General features: G+C 41.0%; 2 protein-coding genes across 12 annotated transcripts in view; both read right to left on the minus strand.

Annotated features, from left to right (window-relative positions):
• NADK2 (NAD kinase 2, mitochondrial) overlaps positions 1-16,275 on the minus strand; it is an 84,948-nt gene extending 68,673 nt beyond the window's left edge. For 3 of the 8 annotated variants that reach the window (XM_089312722.1, XM_089312724.1, XM_051853831.3), the window contains exon 1: positions 15,597-16,041. In XM_089312722.1, coding sequence (XP_089168848.1) covers positions 15,597-15,896 — 300 coding nt within the window. In that variant the 5' untranslated portion in view covers positions 15,897-16,041. The other 5 variants (XM_089312727.1, XM_089312726.1, XM_089312725.1 and 2 more) reach the window with 4 other exon arrangements.
• Positions 16,276-19,882: 3,607 nt separating this feature from the next.
• Positions 19,883-23,235, minus strand: part of RANBP3L (RAN binding protein 3 like) — a 57,189-nt gene continuing 53,836 nt past the window's right edge. For 2 of the 4 annotated variants that reach the window (XM_017344682.4, XM_017344681.4), the window contains one exon: positions 19,883-21,648. In XM_017344682.4, coding sequence (XP_017200171.1) covers positions 21,605-21,648 — 44 coding nt within the window. In that variant the 3' untranslated portion in view covers positions 19,883-21,604. The remainder of the gene's footprint in view (positions 21,649-23,235) is intronic. The other 2 variants (XM_089312734.1, XM_017344683.4) reach the window with 1 other exon arrangement.

The raw sequence follows: 23,235 nt of genomic DNA on the forward strand, positions 1-23,235 counted from the left end.
TTTTTTTTTTTTTTTTTTTTTTTTTTTAGTTTCATCCATTTATTTAAAAGAGCTACATAGGGAGAGGAAGAGATAGAGAGAGAGAGATCTTCCATCTGCTGTTTCACCCCCCCAAATGGCCACAATGGCCAGGGTTGGGCCAGACCAAAGCCAGGAATCAGGAGCCTCTTCCAGATCTCCCATGTGGGTGCAGGGCCCCAAACCCTTGTGCCATCCTCTGCTATTATCCCAGGTACATTAGCAGGGAGCTGGATCGGAAGTGGAGCAGCAGGTTCTCAAACCTGCACCTCCATGGGATGCAGGTATTGCAGGCGGTGGCTTCACCCTCTACGCCACAACACCAGTCTCAAATAAAACATTTTTAAGGCACATTTTAATGACCACCTGTGAAACCTACTAGTTAAAAGTGAACTAAGAAGCCTGATTTCAGAAAAATCATAATTTCAGTTTAATACCAAATAGTGTTGTTTTCTGAATCATAGTCAGTAGGATCTAAATTCAACATTTAACAGTTTTTTATTTTTAATGTCTTTTAATATATCGCAAACGAATACCTTAAGCATATTTTTAGAGGTACTTAGATGACCTTTGTTCCACTTAGATTTGCTGCTCTCTTGTGTTCAGATTTATGAACTCTACTTGGAATTTACCCTACCCAATGTAAACAAAAGGTTGTTCAGCTCCCTAAGAAAGGATAACTTTTAAATATCAGACATGTATCCTACAGGAATTACTTCTCCTAGTTGATTGGAGTAATGTAACTACCTTGCCATTAATGTTTTCCTTTTAAAATTATGTCTTCTAATTAATTCATAAAGTAAAATGTTGAAAGAGTAGGAAATCTGTCTACTAAAGTGAATGCTAATAGAATTCAAAAGCACATTTTCTTCATTCTTCCAAATTCCTTTGTATCCTTCCTTTCAATGATAGGGAATCAATTTTTCAAGTACCTATCCAATATGCATATGCATTTTTTTTTTTTTACAGGCAGAGTGGACAGTGAGAGAGAGAGACAGAGAGAAAGGTCTTTCTTTGCCGTTGGTTCACCCTCCAATGGCCGCCGTGGCCAGAGCGCTGCAGCCGGCGCACCGCGCTGATCCGAAGGCAGGAGCCAGGTGCTTCTCCTGGTCTCCCATGGGGTGCAGGGCTCAAACACTTGGACCATCCTCCACTGCACTCCCTGGCCACAGCAGAGAGCTGGCCTGGAAGAGGGGCAACCAGGACAGAATCCAGTGCCCCAACCGGGACTAGAACCCAGTGTGCCAGCGCCGCAGGGGGAGGATTAGCCTATTGAGCCGCGGCGCCCAATATGCAATCTTAAATATATTGTTTTAAATCATTTCTTATTGAGTTTGGATAAAATACAATAGAGGAAGTTGGATGTGGCTCATTTACTGTGACAAATGTGCTAATAATGAGATGTTAACAGGAGAAAGGAGAGAGAAGTATGTAAAAACTCTTTGTATTACTACCTCACAATTTGTTTAGTTAAAACCATTTCAAAAGAAAATGTGAAAAGCTTATTAAATTATGAAGTAAAAGGCATTTAGATAACATTTTAATATGTATTTTACCTTGATAATGATTATAAATATTAATAACATGAAGATACATATTTAAGGAAAATTAAAATATATTTCATTACCCAGAGATAATTAATGTTAATATTTCAGTACTTGTGTTCCCAGTCTTCTGTCTAAGAATATTGGGTGAAGAGTTTTAAAACAGTGTTGTCCTCACTTTATAATCTATTGGCAAACACAGACTCCTCAAAAGAGCAGCTGAAGAAGCATTTGACTCTTATGAAAATTAACAGGTGTATCCAACAATGACATACTAGGTCAGCCTACACAACAGGTTAGTGCCCAGCCAAAGCCTCATCTCATTTAGAGCAGACCAACATCAAGACTCATTTTTAAGGGAGGCAGTGTCCATGGTAATAATTAGATAACCTTTCATCTGCTTTAATAAAAAATAAGGTTTGAGAAACAATAGAATTTCTATCTACAGATGAATATAGCATTTTTAGGTTATTACCACCATTAATTAGTTATGGATTAACTAAAACTGCACTAACCACATTTCAATGAATATGGATCAAAATGCTTTTCTTCTCTCCCTCCATAATCTCTAATTTCAAACTTTAAAGGAGAGCTACATGCTGATAATTCTGAATCCCCAACCCTGACCTACATTTAGGGCTCAAAATGAATTTACCCAATTACCTATCTGGTATCTTTGTTGGCTACCTAACAGGCACGTTCGATATCTAATCCTTGATTCTCTAGCCCAGGGATTCCCCATCTGTGTTGCAAGCCAAGTCATACTTGATGCCTCCTTCCCCCTTATTCCCATATCCAATTACTGAATTCCAGGTCTGACCCATGCGCTTCGCTCCTCTTCATAGTACCGCACATAATCCCACACCTGGACTACTACACAAATCTCTAATCCTAGACTCCACTCCCCAATACCACAACCAAAAGACTGACAGCATAACTGTTGTTCAGTCTCAACACTTTCCGCAAATCACAGTTGTTGCTGTTTTTTAAAAGATTTGTTTGAAACTAACTTTCAAATCGCAGTTTTAATAGAGTATGACCTCCCTAGCAACTCTCCAAGGCCTTTGTGATCTAACTTGTGCTCCCTTTTCCTACCACATTTCTCCCCCCGCCCCCAACCATGTTCTCCACTTGACTCCAGTCTTGTGATTCTATTCTGAGCCTTTCCTCTGAACTTGTTGGAAAGCTCTCCCCTCCCTCAGCCCAAGCCTGGCTCTTCCCCACTGCGGGGTGTGAGAATTGCACAACTGCTGCTGGTGCTGCTGACACAGTACAAAGCTACCACCACCAACTTCACTCCCTCTCAACCCTATTCCTTTCCTCATAGCATGTACACACCTACAATCATCTCAGGTCCTTTTTAATCTACTTGTTTCTCCTTGCTAGAACACAAGTACCAGACAGCAGTGATCTTACCATGTCCACCACAAAAATCTCCAGGTACTGGGTAAGTGTTGAGTGATTCATTCATGCACGTTTCAGAAAAGCAGCAACAGTGCAGAACCAGATGCTGAACAAGGTAACTCAATCAAGCGACCACAGTTGGCAAAGCAGGCTAACTTTGCCTGTCATAACTGAGCAGAGGCAGATTAGTTACCATAATAACAATTATTTTCTTATAGTAATTACCTCACTAATCCTACCATCTTAGTACTGAACATTTTACAAACCTAGAAATTGAGCTCTAAAAAATTAAATGTATTAAAATATTTGAGAGGCTAGTACTGTTCATTTAAATACGTGAACTCAACCAAATAACAGGGCACAAAGAACTCTCAAGGACGATGACAACTATACAGTAAGTCCATTAGAATGATTCTATCAAATTAACTGCTTCTAATCTGGTATAAATAAAACTAAAAAGTAGCTAAACACTTGAACTTCAAGTCCCTGTCCAGATTTTTATTGTTATGTTCAAATGTTTGGGTTAGATGAAATGAAAGAGGTATCCAAGAATGATGGACATAAACTGTACTGTATAAGCTCTAAAAATTCTGGTCTGTTGGTTCAGCAAAGTTTGTGCTTACTTTCCAGTTTTCAGCAAGTGCCAAAATATCAAGGTATGCTGCAGGTGAGGATTAGGGAACTTTGTTTAGATGGTGAAGGGGTTTGAATTGGGGAAGGAGGGAGAAGTATTGGAACACTAACAAAAAAAACTCTAAATTTTCTATGATTAACAACACTAAAGTTCCTCAAACTCTAAATTTAGATATAAAGTTCATTTAGTATCACAATACTTAACATTGGAAGAGAAATGTCAAATTCTTATTCCTCCTCAAATTTCTTCTCGTGAACTCTACTACTCATGCTCAACATACATTTAGAGAACATAAGTTATTCATTATTTCTTTAAAGTTCTAGTTGGTTGGGCTACTAAGAACCATTAGCAAGGACTGGCTAAACTAGGCAGATAAAGTTATTTAGTTATTTGAAATTAAAAAGCACTGTATAAAGAGCATCAGTTAGAAAGTCTTAACTTACTATGTGGTAAGCCTTTTTTTTTTTTTTTTTATGAGAAAGGCATAGACAGGGACAGACAGCTCACCAAATCATTGTCTCACTACCAAAATGCTTGCAAAAGCCCACAGCCAGGTACGCAATCCAGGTCTTCTACATGGATGATGGCAAATCAATTATTTAACCCTTCACCTGCTGCCTCCCAAGGTGTGCAATGGCAGGAAGCTGGAGCTGGGCGCCAGAGCCAGGAATCAAATCCAAGCACTCCAATGTGGGATACGGGACTTTTAACCAGTAGGCCAAAATGCTCTTACATTTTTTTTTTTAATAACATGCAGAAGTTGGAAATCTCATGCTCACTCCCAAAAATAACATGACTTTGAACATCTAAAAACATACTTTAATCAGATAAAAAACAAGAACATGTGATGTAATGGAAAGTATCTTACAATTAAAAGGTAAAGAGAGGTGGGCGTTTTGGTACAGTAAGTCAAGACACTACTTTGGATACCCACATCCCATATCAGAGTGCTGGTTGGAGTCCTGGCTTCTCCACTTCTGATCCAGCTTCCTACTAACACACTTCAGAAGGCAGCAGACAATGCCCAAGTACTTAGTACATGCCACCAACATGGGAGAGACATATGGAGTTTGTGGCTCCTGGCTCCACCCTGACCCAGCCGTGGCTGTCGTGGGCTTCTGGGGAATCAAACCAGCAGATGGAATATACATCTCTATCACTCTGCCTTTCAAATAAATACTTTTGTTAAAAAAAAAGATTAAAGAAATTAATTTAGCTGCATTCTTGATTCTGCAATGGTATACATTATTAAAGATTAGTAACAGTCTTAATATTTTTTTCCTAAAAACTTCTGTTAACTCTTTAACCAGTAGATACTTGGAAAAAAGTAGGTGAATTTACAATTTGTACAGAGACATTTTACTCTAAGCAAAAGTTTCTCCTGCAAAATCCCCCAAAACCAACAACAGTTTTCCCAAAATCATTTCAATATTAAAACACAACACAGCTTAAAAGAAGAGGAAGATTCTAATTAGACCGATTTAGCACAGTTTAAGGTCAGATATGATAGTTATGCTGTTTTCTAAATGATCTAAATCATTTTTATTAAATTATCATATTTTTACTTAACCAAAAGTGAATTTATTACAACTACAAATTTCTAAAGTTTTTTTTTAGTTGCCAGCTGAATGTTGTAATTTTGAATTCTAATGTCCAAGCAAGCTCAAAAAGGAAAGGAATCTTGTTAAAATGTAACACATAAGAAATCTACAAACTGTTTGGACAATGACAATTTGGTATGTAAACTTACTAGGCATAATTTAAGCACTCTTAAAAGTATACACACTTAACTAATGGAATACTAGATTACTCCAAGTTGCCTTAAAATTGTTAGTGCACCTAATTAACAGCTAGAAAGTCAAGTATTCACCTAGCATGATCAGGCTTAATGCACTGAGCCCTAAAGATTTCTTCAGATGTACTTGCTATTTACCTTGGATCACTTCCAATCCACTTACTCCTTCTCCAAGGCTCTCATCTTCACTTTCCTCACTGTTCTTTATTTCTGCAATTCCCTTGTTAAGCTGCTCACCTCTTCCTTTGTTTGCTGATACTGCTCAAGGTGCCATCTTTGGCTTTCTTAGCTGCTCTCACTTCATTTTCTCTGAGTTAGCTCCCCAACTCAGGTACTTGACCTAGTTTGCCCTGGAACCTTTGCAATCTATCCTGACAGCCCAAATGTCTCTGGAGTTACAGGCTCAAATTTTAAAATGCCTACCTTTCCGTTTACCCATGGGTAGTTTGGGTACCTTGCCTCAAAATTATCTAAACCTGACCATATAATCCCCCTTTAAATATGCTCTTGTGAGTCCCATATATCAATTATTAATAGCACCATTTACTTAAGTCAACAGAATAAACCAAGATATTTCCTTTAATTCATCCCTCACACTTAGTCTTCACAGCCAGCCAGTGGTGAGGTCCAACAATTAAGCCCATAAATTTTTTTAAAAAATCTTTTTTAAAGATTTATTGATTTGAGAGGTAGGGTTACAGACAAAGGGAGATACAGAGAGAAAGGTCTTCCATCTAGTGGTTCACTACCCAAATGGCCGCAATGGCTGCAGCTGAGCCAATCCAGTTTCTTCGGAGTCTCCCACATGGGTGCAGGGGCCCAAGCACTTGGGCCATCTTCTACTGCTTTCCCAGGCCATAGCACAGAGTTGGATGGAAAGTGGAGCAGCTGGGACTTGAACTGGCACCCAAAGGATGTCGGCACTGCAGGCAGTAGCTTTACCTGCTACACCACAGCGCCAGCCCCCTTGTAAACTCTAATCTTTGTCTTTTACATTCATGCTGTCACTGTTTGAGTTCTTGACCATATCATCTCTTATGTGCTCTAATGCAAAAGCTTGCCTCCAAATTATTTTTTAAATTTTATCTTCATTTTATTTGAAAGGCAGACGGAGGGGGAAAAAGGGACAGATCTTCCATCCACTGATTCACCCCTCAAGAGCAAGCAACAGCTGGGGCTGAGCCAAGTGGAAGCCAGGAGCCAGCAGCTCAATCTGAGTCTCCCATGTGGGCACCAGGGACTACTTGAGCCACCATCTACTGCCCTCCAAGGGTGTGCATTAGCAGGAAGATGTAATTAGAAGGGACCAAGACTTTAACCAGGAACTCCAAAATGGGATGCAGGCATCCCAAGTAGCATCTTAACAACTATAAAAGCATGTCCCACCTCCAAATTTTTATAACTAGTTCCATATTTAAAAGTCTATGACTAATTGCCACACCCCCACCCAAACAAAGCATACCACCAGAAGCCTGTTTTCATACTATTCCCAAAATGCTGAAGTCCCAGAAAAACTGACTCTCATTAGCACTCCTATGGGGCAAGACAGAGGTCAAGCCAAGCAAGGGCTGTATTCTACTGTTAAAGAAAAGTTTAAGAGGCCAGCACTGTGGTGTAGCAGGGAAAGCCACTACCTGCAGTGCCGGCATCCCATATGGGCGCTGGTTCAAGTCCTGGCTGCTCCACTTCCAATCCAGCTCTCTGCTATGGCCTGGGAAAGCAGTAGAAAATGTCCCAAGTCTTTTCGCCCCTGCACCCATGTGGGAGATCCCAAAGAAGCTCCTGGTTCCTGGCTTCAGTTCTGCACAGCTCTGGCCGATGAGGTCATTTGGGGAGTGAATTAGCAGATGAAAGACCCCTCTCCCTCTCCCCTCTCTGTGTAACTCTTTCAAATAATAAATAAATCTTTAAAAAAAATGAAAACTAGGAGATAAAGCTAATCCCTTAGAATGATGTTAAACACCTTCTAAGATTCAGCTTTACCTGTTGGCCTCATTGTATTTATTCTTGAGTGATGATTTTCGAACTACTCTCACAACCCATAAGTTGGTCAATTTCAATGATCATGCCAGCAATTTCTATTAAGTATGCAAGAAAATATACTACAAGTAACAAGACTAAATCCTTTCCTATTTTTATTTCAAATATAAGTACTGAGTTATAAAACATTCCTGACAGTGGATGATGGTCAAGAAAGTCTGAGGGAGGAGGCATGTGCCTAGTGGTTAACATGCCCACATCAAAGAGCTTAAGTTTGATTCTAAGCTCCTGACTCCAGCTTGCCACCAATGCAGATCCTAGGAGACAGCAGTGACAGCTCAAGTAATTGGGTTCCTGCCACCCACGTGGGAGACCTATATTGTGCTCCCAGCTCCTGATTCCAGCCCCGGCCCAGTCCCAGCCATTGAAGGCACTGGTGAGTGAACAAGTAGATGGGGGAGCTTGCTCTCTCTCTTTCTCTGCCTCACAAGTAAATGAAATAATAATAAAAATAATAACAATAAAGTCTGAGTTTTTGTTGGCTACAAGATGAACATTTTTCATCTAGCCATAATTGCTCACTATTCTTTTTTTCCATCTTTGTTCACTATTCAAATTCTATATTCTTCAATATTCAGTTCAAATCCCCCAAAATTTAAAAGTATCATTTCACCACCACCACCATATTGGGAAAAATGCAGAAAACTACCAACTGCTGATGAGAACATGGATTCATGAAATGCTTATGAAAAAATTACTTGTACTTCTAACTGCAGTATTTTTCTAAAACAGTAGAAAGATTGAAAACAATCAAATTATCCAAATAAATACTTACTATTTAGTTGTTAAAGCAAATTAACATCAACATAGCTAAGTTTCAAAGCCAACAATGAATAAGAAAAGCAAATTTCTAAATAACAGGCACATACTCTAAAGAACATCATTATAGAACTTTTTTCTTTTTTTAAACAGAAGGACAGACAGGAAGACAGAGAAGTTCCATCCACTGGTTCACTCGCCAAATGTCCACAGCAGCCAAGGCCAGGCCAAATCCTGGAACTCAATCCAGGTCTCACAAACATGTGGCTGACTCAGCTTCTGGGCCATTATCTGCTGCCTCCCATGTTGTGCACTAATAGGAAGCTGGAATTGGGAACAGAGCTGGATCTCAAACCCTATGCTCCAATATGGGATGTGGGCTTATCAAGGGGTGTCTTAGCCACTACGTTAAATGCCTGCCCAAATATAACTAGCACAAAATAATCTTATACCTTTTATGGATACAATCATATTAATAAATTTAGAACCAGTACATGAAAATTATCTATATAACAACTTCAGACCAGTGGTAACCTCTGAAGAGCTAAAACATGGAAAAAGTTAAATGGACAGGACTTTAGTTGTAACTAAAACATTTCATTTTTACAAAAATATAAAGTAAATATAGAAAAATATTAATAACTGTTAAGTCTGGAAGTCTACTACTTTCTGAAACTTCTCTCCAGGCTAGAAATCTTTCATAACAGAAAATTGTAAACCTTAAGAAGATCAGTAAAAAAGACAATCTAAACAGAAAACCAAAGCTCTTTTTGACCTCTGCTTCACCCCTCTTCTTCCCAATAGTTCTCTCCCTTCTCTGCACTTCAACAGATCACTTATAAATCATTAAAATGCCATGTAATATATTTTTTCCATACATTTGGAAATTCTCTGTTCATCATTGATTCTCCAGGACCTATCAGGATACTCAAGGGTTGTTAGGTGCTTAATAAATGGTTTTGTAAACAAATATTCAAAAATGAGACTTCAAATCACTTCAACTAACAAACTTTTTTGTATGCTGATGATATGGTATAGTGACACTACAGCAATATTTTTAAAGCAGATAATTTTTAAAATTATTTTCTCTACTACAAAAATATATCTTAAAGGAAGGCAAAACTTCAAAATTGTAACTTTCTCAAAATATTACAAAAAATTTTCCTAAGACATGAAATAATTAGCAAGTTTCCTGACACTCTGAAATTATGCAACTATATTATGAAGTTCCCTAATGGTGAAAATCAACTTATACTTTTCTAGCTAAGAAGACTTTAGCATGTACCAATAAACACTTCTATTTCCTCAGCGCTCAATTCATATAATTAAAAATATACAAAAAGTGATAAAGCAGTGAAAAATTGTTATCTGCAATCTCAAAGCTGGCCACACATTTGTAGTGTTTTAAAACCTCTCCCTGGTAATGCTGATACACAGTGAAGTCTGAAAATCAGAACTTTGTAGCAAATGGTCAATGCTTCTAAGATGATGACATTTCAGCTACTATTATACTCAATCTTTTCACATCTCATCTTAGGGAAGGGAATACACCTTAAATCACTATTTCACAAGGTGTACTCCAAAAATCTAGAATGTTTTAAAATCCTATGATCAAATAAACATCATCTTTTGTTTAGGTTCATGTTTCTCACACATTTTCAGACCATAATCCCAGGGCCGGCGCTGTGGCACAGTAGGTTAATCCTCCGCCTGTGGCACCAGCATCCCATGTGGGCACCAGTTCTAGTCCCAGCTGCTCTACTTCCAATCCATATCTCTGCTATGGCCTGGGAAAGCAGTAGAAGATGGCTCCAAGTCCTTGGGCCCCTGCACCCGCATGGGGGACCAGGAAGAAGCACCTGGCTCCTGGCTTTGGATTGGCGCAGCTCCGGCTGCCACAGCCATCTGGGGAGTGAACCAGTGGACGGAAGGCCTCTCTCTCTGTCTCTACCTCTCTCTGTAACTCTGTCTTTCAAATAAACAAATCTTTTAAAAAGAAGACTAAATTACATAACATTACGTACCTTTTATATGTTGAGCCATTTCAACATGCTAATTCATAAATGAATCTAATTAAATCAGCACAACATATAATGGAAATTAAAGCAGCTTTAAATTGCCAGGATATGAATTTTAAGACAAGGAATGATCAGAAACAAGCCTCAAGAGGAGGGCCAGAAGCTGGTTCACTGAGAGTCCTGAGCTTCAGCCTACAACAGTGTTTCTCAAAGTGTGACCTGGGGGCTACTGGCCGGCTTGGAGTGCTGGTGAAAATGCAGATCCCTGGAAAGAGTCGGAAATCTAAGGTGTGGTTCAGAGAAGCAAAGTCTGGGAACTCACCGAAAACTGAATCACAACCTTGGGGCTAAGGGTCAGACATCTGCATCTTAACTAATTCCCTAGGTGACTAAAGTTATGAGGAGCTTCTGGGGAGTGCTAAGCAGATCAAGTGGACAGATATTCACTTTAGATAGACACTTCTCAGGTGCCTGAGTCTGGAAGATGAGAGGAGCAAGGTTCAGTTAGAAGGCTCTGACCATACTCCAGATCAAGATCTTTAATTTGATAAATACATTGCACAGAATATACTCACTGCGTACCATGTGGCAGAAAAACTACTGTGCACAAGATCTAAAACCTAAGCCCTACCACCTTTTCCAGAAAACAAAACAAACAAAAAAATCATAATCCAAGGCATTTTACCTCAAATCAGCAAAGGCAACACTACATAGGAATAATTTGGCCTAATAATAGGCAGGATTGTTAAGTGCAATTATTCTATTTCATTATAAATTTTAAAAAATAAACACTGAAACTAAAATTGGGAACCATTAAAGACAGTTTCCTCTGAGGTTGTGACATGTGAAATGGAGGAGAGGGGGATGGAAACTGTAAATTTCTTCTTCAGCATATGCAGGTTGAGAATCATTATCCAAAATGCTTGGGGCCACAAGTGATTTGGATTTTGGGAATACCTTCATGTGCATATAAAGAGGTTTCTTGAGGGTGAGACCCCAGCCTAAACACAAAATTTATTTCTGTTCCACAAACACCTTAGACATACATGCTCAAGTTGATTTGATTTGATTTTACCTATTTTTTTTTTTTTTTTTTTTGACAGGCAGAGTTACAGAGAGAGAGACAGAGAGAAAGGTCTTCCTTTTCCGTTGGTTCACCCGCAAATGGCTGCTGCAGCCAGCGCGCTGCGCCAATCCAAAGCCAGGAGCCAGGTGCTTCCTCCTGGTTTTCTCAAGCAGGTGCAGGGCCCAAGCACCTGGACCATCCTCCACTGCCTTTCCGGGCCACAGCAGAGAGCTGGACTGGAAGAGGAGCAACCGGGACAGAATCCGGCGCCCCGACCGGGACTAGAACCCGGGTGCTGGTGCCGCAGGTGGAGGATTAGCCAAGTGAGCCGCGGCGCCGGCCCTCAAGGTGATTTTATATAATATTAACTGTGTGTGCACTGAACCACCAGGAAAGCAAAGGTATCATCTCAGTCACCAAAGTGGACAAGCTACAGTTGTCTGGCATTACCAATTTTTTTCTTTTAACATTTATTTATGTATTTGAAAAGTAGAGTTACAGAGGCAGGGGGAGAGACAGAGAGATCTTCCATCAGCTGGTTCATTCCCCAAGTGGCTGCAAAGGCCAGGCCTGGAGGCTGAAGCTAGGAGCTTCACCCCAGTCTCCCATATGGGTGGCAAGGCCCCAACACTTGGGCCTTCTGCTGCTGCTTTCCCAGGTGCATTAGCAGGGAGCTGAATCAAAGGTGGAGTAGCCAGGACTGGGCACCCATATGGGATGCTGGCATTGTGGGCAGTGACTTACCCTGCCACATCACAATGCCAGGCCCTACCACTATTTTCAACAATATCTTTACCCAGCGAAGTAGACAACAAGCAAAAAAGTGAATACTGCACAGAGGTCTTGGCTCCACGGGGGCCACTGTGAGGAACCTGCCTTTGGCATGCTTAACAGCCTGCACACCTACCATTTGACTACTCTTTGTGGGTATGCTTGTATGGGGGACTCTGGATGGCAGCAGAAATGATATACTGCAACTGAAGGAGGTCTAGGAGTGTCTTTTTTCCCTTGGAGGTTGAATAAACTATTATGCACCTGCCTTTTCTAAGTGATTCATCACATAAGGTCAGGTGTGGAATTTTCCACTTGTGGCACCAGTGCTCAAAAATTTAGGATTCTGGAGTGTTTTCTATTTCAGATTTTCAGATTAGGGATTCTCAACCTGTATTTAAAATTTTAAATAAAACCCTTGCATTAGCCAACAAGGTTATGTTTCTGGTGTCAACTCCTTTCCAAATCAGATCTAAAGATCTAATTTCTAAGCGCTATAGATCTTAATAAAAGTTCCAAATTTGTGAACAGCTACATCTCCTGTGACACAAGCCACATTTTACTAGCTTTTGTAAAACCATATTACAGAGAGGTAAAAATCCTTGATTAGCAATCCTATATTCACAAGGCAAGTCACTGGTCTATCAGTGGGAAAAAGGGCAGACTTCAAAATAAAGCAATGTAATCACTAGGAAAGAGTAGCCGAAAGCCAAAACTCTTGACAGCTTAACGGATGTAAACCTATTCTCTACATACTTTACCAACTGAAAAACATTTCCTCCCATTATTTATGTTTGTACAGTTAGAAAATCACGAGGCTTCAGGGTGTAAAACTATACCGGCACTCCATCCCTCATCTGCTATTTGCATTTTAACAAGTAACCTAATAGAGACCTACTTTGCATCAGAAAACCACCACCCCAACAATAAAACAGAATGCTTTGACACAAAACCAAGTTACCATGACACTACAGACTTAGAGCCTTGGTGCCTGGAGGCTCCAATGAAGCATCTCCTTTATAACCAATTCACAAGATTCATATACCCCACTATTACCATTCCTACTACAGAATCCTATTACACATCAACTCCACGAGGTCCAGGATTCTCCAGCCTGCTCCTGATCTCTGATCAGAGCTACATCTAACTACTGCATCCTGAGAACTAACTTTAATATCAATGATAAAACAAATTCGTATTATAAAAATATGAGGCCAATAAAACTCTAATGAAAACAACATTAACAAAACGGATTTCACTGCCTGGCCATTACAAAACTGTGTACAAAAACTGTGTACAAAACAGTCCAGGAGCTTTACTTCAAAGCTTTTTTTTTTTAAATCCCAAACTACATTATCTAGCAATAGACAAATATTTACCTACTAGAGATTTCTCCACTCACCATGGGTACACCAGATAGTTTGATTTTTAAAGACACGGATTTTTCCTACATCTTCAAAGCTTTTGTTAACAGTACTCTGGGTCAGAGACCTAAGAATTAATCCTAGCTCAGATGCCATCCATTTTCTTGAGGCCTTGAAAAAAGTCATCCAAAGTTTCAAAATTCCACCACTAGAGAAGACCTTGGAGGCTATCCAATCCAACCTTAGCCCTTCACACACTGAACTAGGTGAAAGCACCTTGACAGCTGACAATAATAATCAGAAAGTATCCTTCCCACCCAGGGGGCCCAAAGAAATTAAAACACAGGAAGTTAATCGCACAGAATCAACCGAGTGTGTACAGTATTTTGAATTATCATGAGAGACATCAATAAAATGGTATGAAGATGAGCTGGCACTGTGGCGTAGCAGGTAAAGCAACCACCTGCAGTGCCAGCATCTCATATGGGCGCCAGCTGAGTCCCAGCTGTTCCACTTTCAACCCAGCTCTCTGCTATGCCCTGGGAAAGCAGTAGAGGATGGCCCAACTCCTTGGGCCCCTGCACCTGCATGGGTGACCTGAAGAGGCTCCTGGCTTCAGATCGGCACAGCCCCGACCTTTGCGGCCATCTGGGGAGTGAACCATCAGATGGAAGACTCTCCTCTCTCTCTCTCTCTCTCTCTCTCTCTCTCTCTCTCTCTCTCTCTCTCTCTCTGCCTCTCTGCCTCTCCTTCTCTGTGTAACTCTAACTTTCGAATAAATAAATACATATTTCTTAAAAATTGTATGAAGAGTATATCTGTGCATACAGGGCTACTAAAATTTCTAAAAAGTAAGCCTTGCAAGATCAGGAGTATAACCTAAAGGACACACTCCTTTTCCAAAACACAAACATGATTTCGTCTGACTTCACCATTTTCTGCCTCACCTCTAATTTTTTAACATAAACTCAACTACCCTAGCCTCCTGTTCAAACTGTTTGCTCTTGAAGTGGCACCAGTGTCTTCTATAAGCTGATAGCGGCCAGCAGGGAAGACGGACAGGAATCTGCATCCAAATTCCTGCAGCTTAGTGTTGGGCCCTTCAATGAACCCATCAAGGAAATTAAAGATGTTTCATGTGGACACTAACTCAGTACCTAAGCAAAGACGGCTCATTACCTCTGAAGCCTCTACGAAATATTGTTACTGAAAATGTTAAGTCAAGACAGACGTTTAAAATAGGTGTCTACTCTTGCACAGAATTAAACGGTTTGGTTCAATGCAATTCCAAAGCTTATCTGTGCACACAGCCGATAACAATTAAGAGATTTCCGAGGGAGATTTTTCAAAAACATTGTTCATGGCAGCGTTGGTCAAGCTGGCAGGGACGTGGGATCAGAAAATCCCCAACTAGAGGAGGAGGGTACCAATCGGGTTTGTTCCCCCTTTTGCAAAGACATTAACATACCACATAACCACATAGTCTATTGGGGAGCTATTGCGACACGAGAAACGGGCTCTTTATTTCCCACATGACTCCGCTGACCTGTCCCTTGTGGGACCTTTTCACACATTCTCAAGTCCAATTTCCCCAGCACCAGACCCGAAAACACACCACTAGAACCTTGTCTGACCACCACGTTCCAACATGGAGCAGGCCGACCGGACAGGCTCTCCGGAAGGTCCCAGGCCTCGTCCCGGAGAGTAAAAGGGGGTGTGTCCGCCGCACCTTTCGTCCTTTCTTCCGCGGCCAGCCACAGCGCCCAGGCGCCACTTCCCCGGGGCGGCCTGGGCAGCGGGTCCCAGCGCGTCCACACCTCGGGGCACCCGCCCGCCTCTCGGGGGCCCCAACAAGGCGGGGGCAGAGGTGAACCCCCAACCCGCTCCCGCCCCGCGGGGCCACGATGCGGCTCCGTCTGTCCCAACGAAGGGGCCCCTCTCCTCGGGGAGCCCCCTGCCCAGAGGTCCCCACGCTAACACAGACACGCAGCCTCTTCCCCACCACACGCACTCCCGGGGTCCGGGGAGGAGAGGGCCGCAGGGGGCAGCGAGAAAGGCCAGAGGGCATTCGCCTCAGGGGGTCTCGTCAGAAAGGGCGCAGCCGCCTCCCGGGACCCCCGGCCGAACCTGAGAGCGACCGGGGACCGGGCCGAAACACGGCGGCGGGCGGCGCCGGGACCCACCAGCTGCTTCAGGTCCTCCTCCGAGAGCTCCGCGTAGCGGTACCGCTGCTGCTCGAACTCGTACCGGGTGGTTTTGGCCACCACCACCACCCTGGAGGGGCGGAAGCCGCCGTCGGGGCGGCTGCCACAGCCCGCCAGCTCGTGCGGCTGCCCCTGCCCCAGGTGCCGTCGGCCGCCGCCGTCGCCGCCCAGCCGGGCCCGCGCGGCAGGGCCTCCCGCGCCCGGCCCCCGAAGCGCCGCCGCCCGGCCGCCCGCCACGCGCCGACAGCTGCCCAGCAGGAAGCCTCGGTAGCAAGTCATGGTCCGCAGGGCCGCGGCCGCGGGCTCGGGCTCCTGCCTGCGCTCGCCGCCTCCAGGAGCGCGCGCAGCCCGAACCTTTAACTTCGCGCCGGGTGGGCAGAGGTTAAGAGCGGGGACGTGCGTGGCCGGCGCCGCGAGGGGGACGTGCCCAGACGTTGACGGGGGCGGGGAAAGCGGGTCCGCTAGGAGGCGGGAGAGCCCACGCGAGGGGCAGGTGGGCGGGGAGGAGCTGGAGGCCTCGGGGTGGTGGGTTTTGTTTGTTTGTTTACCCCTCTCCATTCACGCCTGCGCAGTGGCCGCTCGGCTGCTGGGTGCCGCACTCCGGCTCCGCCCCTTACCCTGCGGTCGCTGCTGGCCCGCCCCCATGCTAACAAATAAGCCAATGAGACCGTGCTGAGGTTTTGGCGCTCGAAGGACTGCGGGGATTGGCTGCTTTCTGGGGCAGGGCTGAAATTCTATTTGGCGTTCGGGCTGCCGCAAGGAATCCAGCTGGAACCGGTCTGAGGAGACCCAGGGGCCGGGGGTGGGGTTTTGAGCGCCTGGCGGGAAGGCAGGTACGTGGCGCCTCCTCGCCCGGGCTCCGTACTTTTACGCTAGTGCCATGTGAAACCAGACCACATGCCCTTTTTTATTCGTTGAACCAATGATGCTGAGTAAGTGATGGGTCCAACGCTGGGCCGTTGGCCGAGGAGACTGGTGCAGAAACAGGCCCAGTGCAAAATGGAGATGCCCGAGTGTCAAGATGGACTGCAGAGATTAAGCCAAGCCTGGGGACCCCGAGCCCTTTTGCTGCTGGCCACCGAAGAGGCGTCAGCCAGGAGGGAGAAAGGCACAGTGTTTTGAGGAATTGGAGAATAATGGGTAGAGGAGTCTGGCCGAGTGGATCATTTCTAGTGTGCAGATAAAGTGGAAAAGAAAAAAAAAAAAAAAAGGACGCGTGTGAGAGTGTGAGGAGGTGAGAAGTTCAGAATGCTGGTCATTTGGACTTTATCCTGTAGGCAGTAGTGCTTTGAAGGCTCTTAGCCAGAAAGCAGTTGAAAGCAATGTTTGACGACTATTGACCTGGCTTTGGGCGCTTTGGGCAGCCTGGGAGGAAGGGAGACCGTTAGAGGCTGTAGGAATCGTTGCATGAGATAAGGACCCCGGCTAGGGGACTAGCAATGGCAATAGTAGGATAAGGGGTTATGGGAAGGGAGTCAGAGGGCCATGCACAGCCTCCTGTTGAATTCCTCCTGCCCTCTTGCGTGACACCCTCTCGACTCCATTGTAGTCCTGGCACTGCCGCTAAGTAGGTTTGGACTTTGGGCAGGTTTCTTCATCTTCATAGGCCTCAGAATCCTCCCTTGGAAGATGGGGGGATTAAAGTACAGTGACCCCAAGGTTCTGTCGCAGCCCGGCTGATGCAGTGCCACAGTCGTTCATGGTTCACTCTAATGACTGAGTGCCTGCTGTGTGCCAGGTGGCGTATTAGATGGACAACACCGTGATTAGTCTGGTGTTTCCTTTACCAGTTCAGTCACTGACCCCTACTGACAAGGACCTGCAGTGTAACAGACGTTAAAGTAGCCTCTTCAGTGGGAGGTAATCTATGGTAACGGACATGCTTCCTCCTTTTGTTATTACATACCAGAAAAAAAAGGAGCAGTCACAGGTGACACTGAGGTAGACAGTGTTAACTGATACGTTTGACACAATAGATGAATAGAAAGAGCTTGCTTAACGTCTGAGTTTTGTGTGCATGTTTGAAATTTCAGACACATTTTCTCCTCTCTTCATAGATAAGAACTTAAATTTTTGGCTTTTTTCCATCTCCAAACATACAACATACGTTGACATTTCAGATAGGATGTCTCGTTATCCATTGTTATTTTGGATCCCATCTCTTTACAAAATTTCCTTAAAAATGTTGCTTCATCATGTTATCATCTCATACATCTCTGAGTTCCCCTTCTCTACTGGGTTTTCTTTTTCAGTATTTAAACAAGCCCATGTCTGTAATTTTGAGAAACAAAAGAACCATCTAATCCCCAGTTTTAAATATTGCCTATCTTCCCTTTACAGCTAAGATTCTTAGAATGGTTTGTTCATCATCACCATATACCTGTCTCCTGTTTCTCTCTCAGCTTGTTTACTAGCTTATCCCTGCCACTGCACTAATTACTACTGTTTCCAAGGTTACCAAATGATCTGATTAAAGCTCAGAAGACATTTTTCAACCCTTAAGTCACCTGATCTTTCTGCAGCATTTGGAATGACTGTCATTTGGTCCTGAATCTATCTACCAGCACCCCTGTCTCTTAATGGTCTTCCCTTCATACCTCTGTCCACTTTGGGGGGAGGGTTCTTCCTAAGCCCATTTTTGGAATCTGTCTTCTTTCCTCGTCTGTTCTCTCCCCATCCCTGTTTCTCCAGGCTCCAGTCTCTCCTGGGTGAGTTCATCTAGTGTTGTGTAAGGGAAAGAACTTGGGCCTTGAAATCAGAAAGACTAGTTCAAATCCCAGTTTTAGCATTTATTAGCTATGTGAACTTTGAACTGGTTGCTTAACTTTTCTGTGTCTAATTCTTCATTTATAAAATATTATAGCTACCTTGTAAAGTTGGAAGTACGTGTACAAATGCCAATTCCTGTGCCCATTCCAAAGTAGACCATTGGCAATTATTAGTGACTTTCCCCTCTCATAACTTAGCTGCTACCAACATCTTTAGCCCAAATCTTTCTCCTGACTTGAAACTCCTTATTTCTAGCTTTGATAATGTCATGACTTTTACAAATACTCATGTAACACACATCAGCGGAGTTTAAGTTTTATTTAGTGTCTGCCATAGACCAGGCACACTGCTACGTGCTGAAGATTAAGTGATAAAAAGAGTCCTGTACCTTACGGAGTGTAAAAATTCATGTAATGATAGAGTTATAGAGTCCCATAGGAATTTGGAGAGTAGGTCTAAACACAGCCTAAGAAAAGTTAGGGAAGACTTTTTAGAAATGGCATGGTCTAAGCCTTAAAGAATGAGTAAGGTGTTAACCAGAACCAACAAGAATGAGAAAGGAATTCTGGATAAGCAAAAGTATAGAGGCAATGAAATAGCAGTTCTGAATTCCTACAGAACTTAGAGGTAAAAAACATTGGAAGGTGAGGCTAGAGTAGTAGACAGTGGAAAAAACAATGGAAAATATTATATCCATGCCTTAGGAACTAGGCTTTTATCTTGGATATGCTAGGTAGGAAGCAACTAAAAGACTAAAATGACACAATTTGTCATGCAAAAATTATGTGCTGGCATCTCTTAGAAGAAGCACAAGCAGTGAATAAATATCTGAAAAGATACTCAACCTTATTAGAAATCAGAAAAGTCAAATTAAGTTTATATCAGCTAGGTTAGTAGAAATTTTAAAATCTTAGAACTTGGTTAGAAAATTATTATAAAGTCTTTACTGGGCTAAGCATTCCTCAGTCATTTCAATAACTCCTCCAGTGCTATATTTGCAGATATCTTAGAAATTTCAAATATGTTTGGATATCCCACTTCATCAGCTCCAAGTCTTATGTCAACAATTAACTAGTCCTATGGATATAATCTGACCATTGCCAAAAATCTAAAATAAAAAAAATAAAAACCACTCTGGAATTCATGATTTAATTTCAGTTTCAGCTACTGTTAAACTCCTACCCTGCCTACGATACAGCAGGTATGCCTTTCTAGAGAATGAGCTTGGCCAATCACATGATAGCCACATCTCAAGTCAGCTTAATTCTTCTCAATAATGTGATATATGCAATTTGGAGATTTACAGAAATCTTAAGAAATATCCTTTTCTGTGCCTATAACCATAACAAACCTTCCTTTGCACTCATCTACATTCTGACTGTGAAGGAGGGAATCCCTCTTTTTTATGACATGTAAGTACACCAACACCTGGATAAGATGTATTCTCCTGAGGACAAAGGATACTTTGCTCTGGCAGTAATGCAAATAAAGTAACATTTTTAAGAGAGAATATTTTAATGGTCCATAATTAAGCTGAACAAGATTTATATTAATGCAAGATACAATTTGATATACTGTTAGCTATATGTCTAATAAATTTGTAGACTAGATAAGTAAATTTTAATAAAAACAGCTTTTATGGAAATCCAAAATGTAAGCTTTGAAGCCAACTACCTAAATAACATTAAAAAATGAATATGATTGTACAATTGATCTCTTTCAGATTAAAGAGGAACAAAAGACATAGAAAATTCAAAAAAGATGCTAGATTAAGAAATCAGACAAGGAAAACTATAAAAGATCTCTATTGCCCCTCCATCTTTACTAAATATTTGCATAAAAATACTAAGAATTACATAGAAAACAGGAAATGGGTTGAAAGACTCAAGAGCTAAACATCCTGTTTCTGTTCTTCATATCCTCTTCAGAATATAGAAATGTTCACCACCTTTCTCTGCCTTCCTGATATTCTAACCCTATTTCTGGTTCTGTTGCACTGACTTTTCTATATAGATCAGGAATTAAGGTAGTGTAAATTTTGTTTCCTTTGATATGTGTTGAAAAGTCCAAAGAAAATTATAGAATGAATTCAATTTTCAAAATATGTTTGGAAGTGCAGACTGAGAAGGAAGTGAGTGCAGTAAATGGAAACAGAAGTGAGAGGGCTGGATGGAAGACTGATAGCATGTTCCTGATGTAAGAAATGAGTCCCAGTTCTGCTCCATGGAAAAACATTACATCTAAGAGTTGTCTGAGCATAGAAAAAAAAATGGGACATTGAGAAAATATTTCTTCATCTCCACCCTAGTTTGAAGACAAGATTAGGCTCGTAATCTGCTTGACTCAGTGACCAAGAGAACTAAGTGAATACGATTTTTCTTGCTACTTGAAACAAGTGGTTAAGTAGTCTTTGAAACATGAAATTATATTTTCTGTCACATTTAAGAAAGGTTTCTATACACCCACATCTACTAGAATATGAAAAACAATTTACTTATACAAGCAAAGAATGACAAGTTAACATATTTGACTTTTTGTAAGCTTAACTTTTTTTGATACATAGGTAATATGTTATATTTTGTTCATTCATACAACAACTAGTCAGTGCTGAGAGTCAAGCATTTACAAGATGCCATGAATACAAGTCCAAGAGCAGATATTTCTTTTTAAAGAATTAATACTAGGAATATAGGCACTTTTGGAGTCAGGAAATCCAAAGGCTGAAAGAAAATACACATTTCCTAGCAGATAAGTGTGATGTGATAAAATATTATCATGCAATTAAGGGTTTTTTTTAAAAAATGACTGGAAATCTAGTAAAATATTTCTTTTATGGCCAGACAATGTATGACTGAAAAAATAAATATTTTAATTATATATTTATCAAATCCAGAAATTCACAATTCACAATTTAGTATTATATCCATCAATGTGATGAATAGTTCAAATTAGTTATCAAGTCTTACCCTAGATTCTTCAAAAATGATTAAATTTTGAACTTCTGAAGTCCATTTATTTCTTAAATTCTATCATTTCTCCACAATAATAAAAATGTGACATGCAAAACATAAGAGAAAAATTTAATTGCAACAAACTGTGTTTCATAAAAACTCTTCAGGGAATGATTAGGATCTTTCATTTAGTTATGATGGTTTCATTTTTTTCAGTAGGGTGGCTGATCATTTTGTAGATATTGTCGTATTTATAATAAGTAGTGCTCATGAACAAACAACGGACTGTCTGTGGGTCCACCTAGAAGGAGCTGTGATACAAATTTAAAATATTTTGTTATACAATATAATACTTAAACTAGATTTTATATTGAATGTAATGAACAGGAACATTCATGAATATATTAACTGATAATAAAATGAAACATACAGAATCAACATTCTCATTGGCAACATTTAGAAATGTTTCTAATAATTTCAAATATGACATTTTCAGTTAATTAAGAAGTTCCTTGATTCATGAGCAACAAAGTACAAAACACTTTTTATTACTTCCATAACATTTTAGCATTTGCCTGTAATACTTCCTGGAAAAGATACTAAGTGAAAAGGAGGGGGAAAAAAAGCAGGGGAAAAGGTTCATATTATTCACATTTGCTCTGTATTATTTCCACGGTTTTGCATTAAGATAGTTACATATCACTCCTTTCCTAAAATGGAATCTAATAAAATATAGATTTCATAAGCATGGCTGATGAGGTAATTTTGACATTTAATCCTCATTTCAAATTGACTTTTAGTGAATTGGTACTTTTCTAATAGACTCCTTTTCTAATAGACTTTCTAGTCATTTTTAATAGACTTCATTTCATTGTTAAGAACATAAACATTATAATAATATAGAATATAATTTCATTTATTCATTTCATGTTTCAAATAGTAATTAACCCTTTGTTGAAAGTAGCAAGAAATAAATTTAAAAAAATAAAGTAGCAAGAAAAATCTTATTCACTGAGTTCTCTGGCTTACTGAATGAAACAGGTTATGACCCTGGTCTGAATGTGAATTTTTCCTTTTGAATATATATTTGTATATATAGCGAGATTATAGATTTATTTATTTATATTTGAATGGCAGAGCAGGGAGAAAGTTATCTTCTACTTCTGGTTCACTCCTCAAATGGCCACAACAGCTGAGGCTGGGCCAGGTCAAAGCCAAGAGCCAGGAACTCCATCTACTCCCACAAAGGTAGGAAGAACCCAATTGTTTGAACCATCATCTACTGCTTCCCAGGCACATTAGCAGGGAGCTGAATTGGAAGTAAAACAGCCAGGACTCGAACTGGCGTTCTGACATGTTATGCCAGCATCACAGGTGGTGGCTTACCCACTGTGTCACGACACTGACCCCTGATTATATTTTTAATAATAAGCAACGGGAGGCATTTTATCTAGTTATACACATGTTCCTTGATAGATCCTTAAATTATATGTGATACCTTTAGAATTTTAAAATGATTAAAAATGGAAAATTATACTTGTTACCACACTGTCTTTCTAACTATGTCACTCAGTCCTCCGTAGAATAGAATTCAGGCTGAATGAAACTTACTGAAAATACTTGGAAAACATCATTAGAACAGCCACATCTGTGTACCAAAGTTGAGCTTACTTTTTTTTGACAATGTTTCCCAGAAATAATGATGAATATTAATTTAAAATTCACACACCTGGTCAAGCACTAAAACTTGAAAAATCTGTTTACTACTGGCTCCACTTCAACTTCCCTTTATTTGCGAATCCTTACATAACAAAAAAAAATACTTTTGCCTTAGGCAAAGGAGGTCCTTGAAAATATCATTTATACATTTATACAATTTCTCATAAATGGTCAAGCTC

This window comes from Oryctolagus cuniculus, chromosome 14, assembly GCF_051225735.1.
Source record: "Oryctolagus cuniculus isolate XC-2025 breed Fujian yellow rabbit chromosome 14, ASM5122573v1, whole genome shotgun sequence".
Taxonomy (NCBI): domain Eukaryota; kingdom Metazoa; phylum Chordata; class Mammalia; order Lagomorpha; family Leporidae; genus Oryctolagus; species Oryctolagus cuniculus.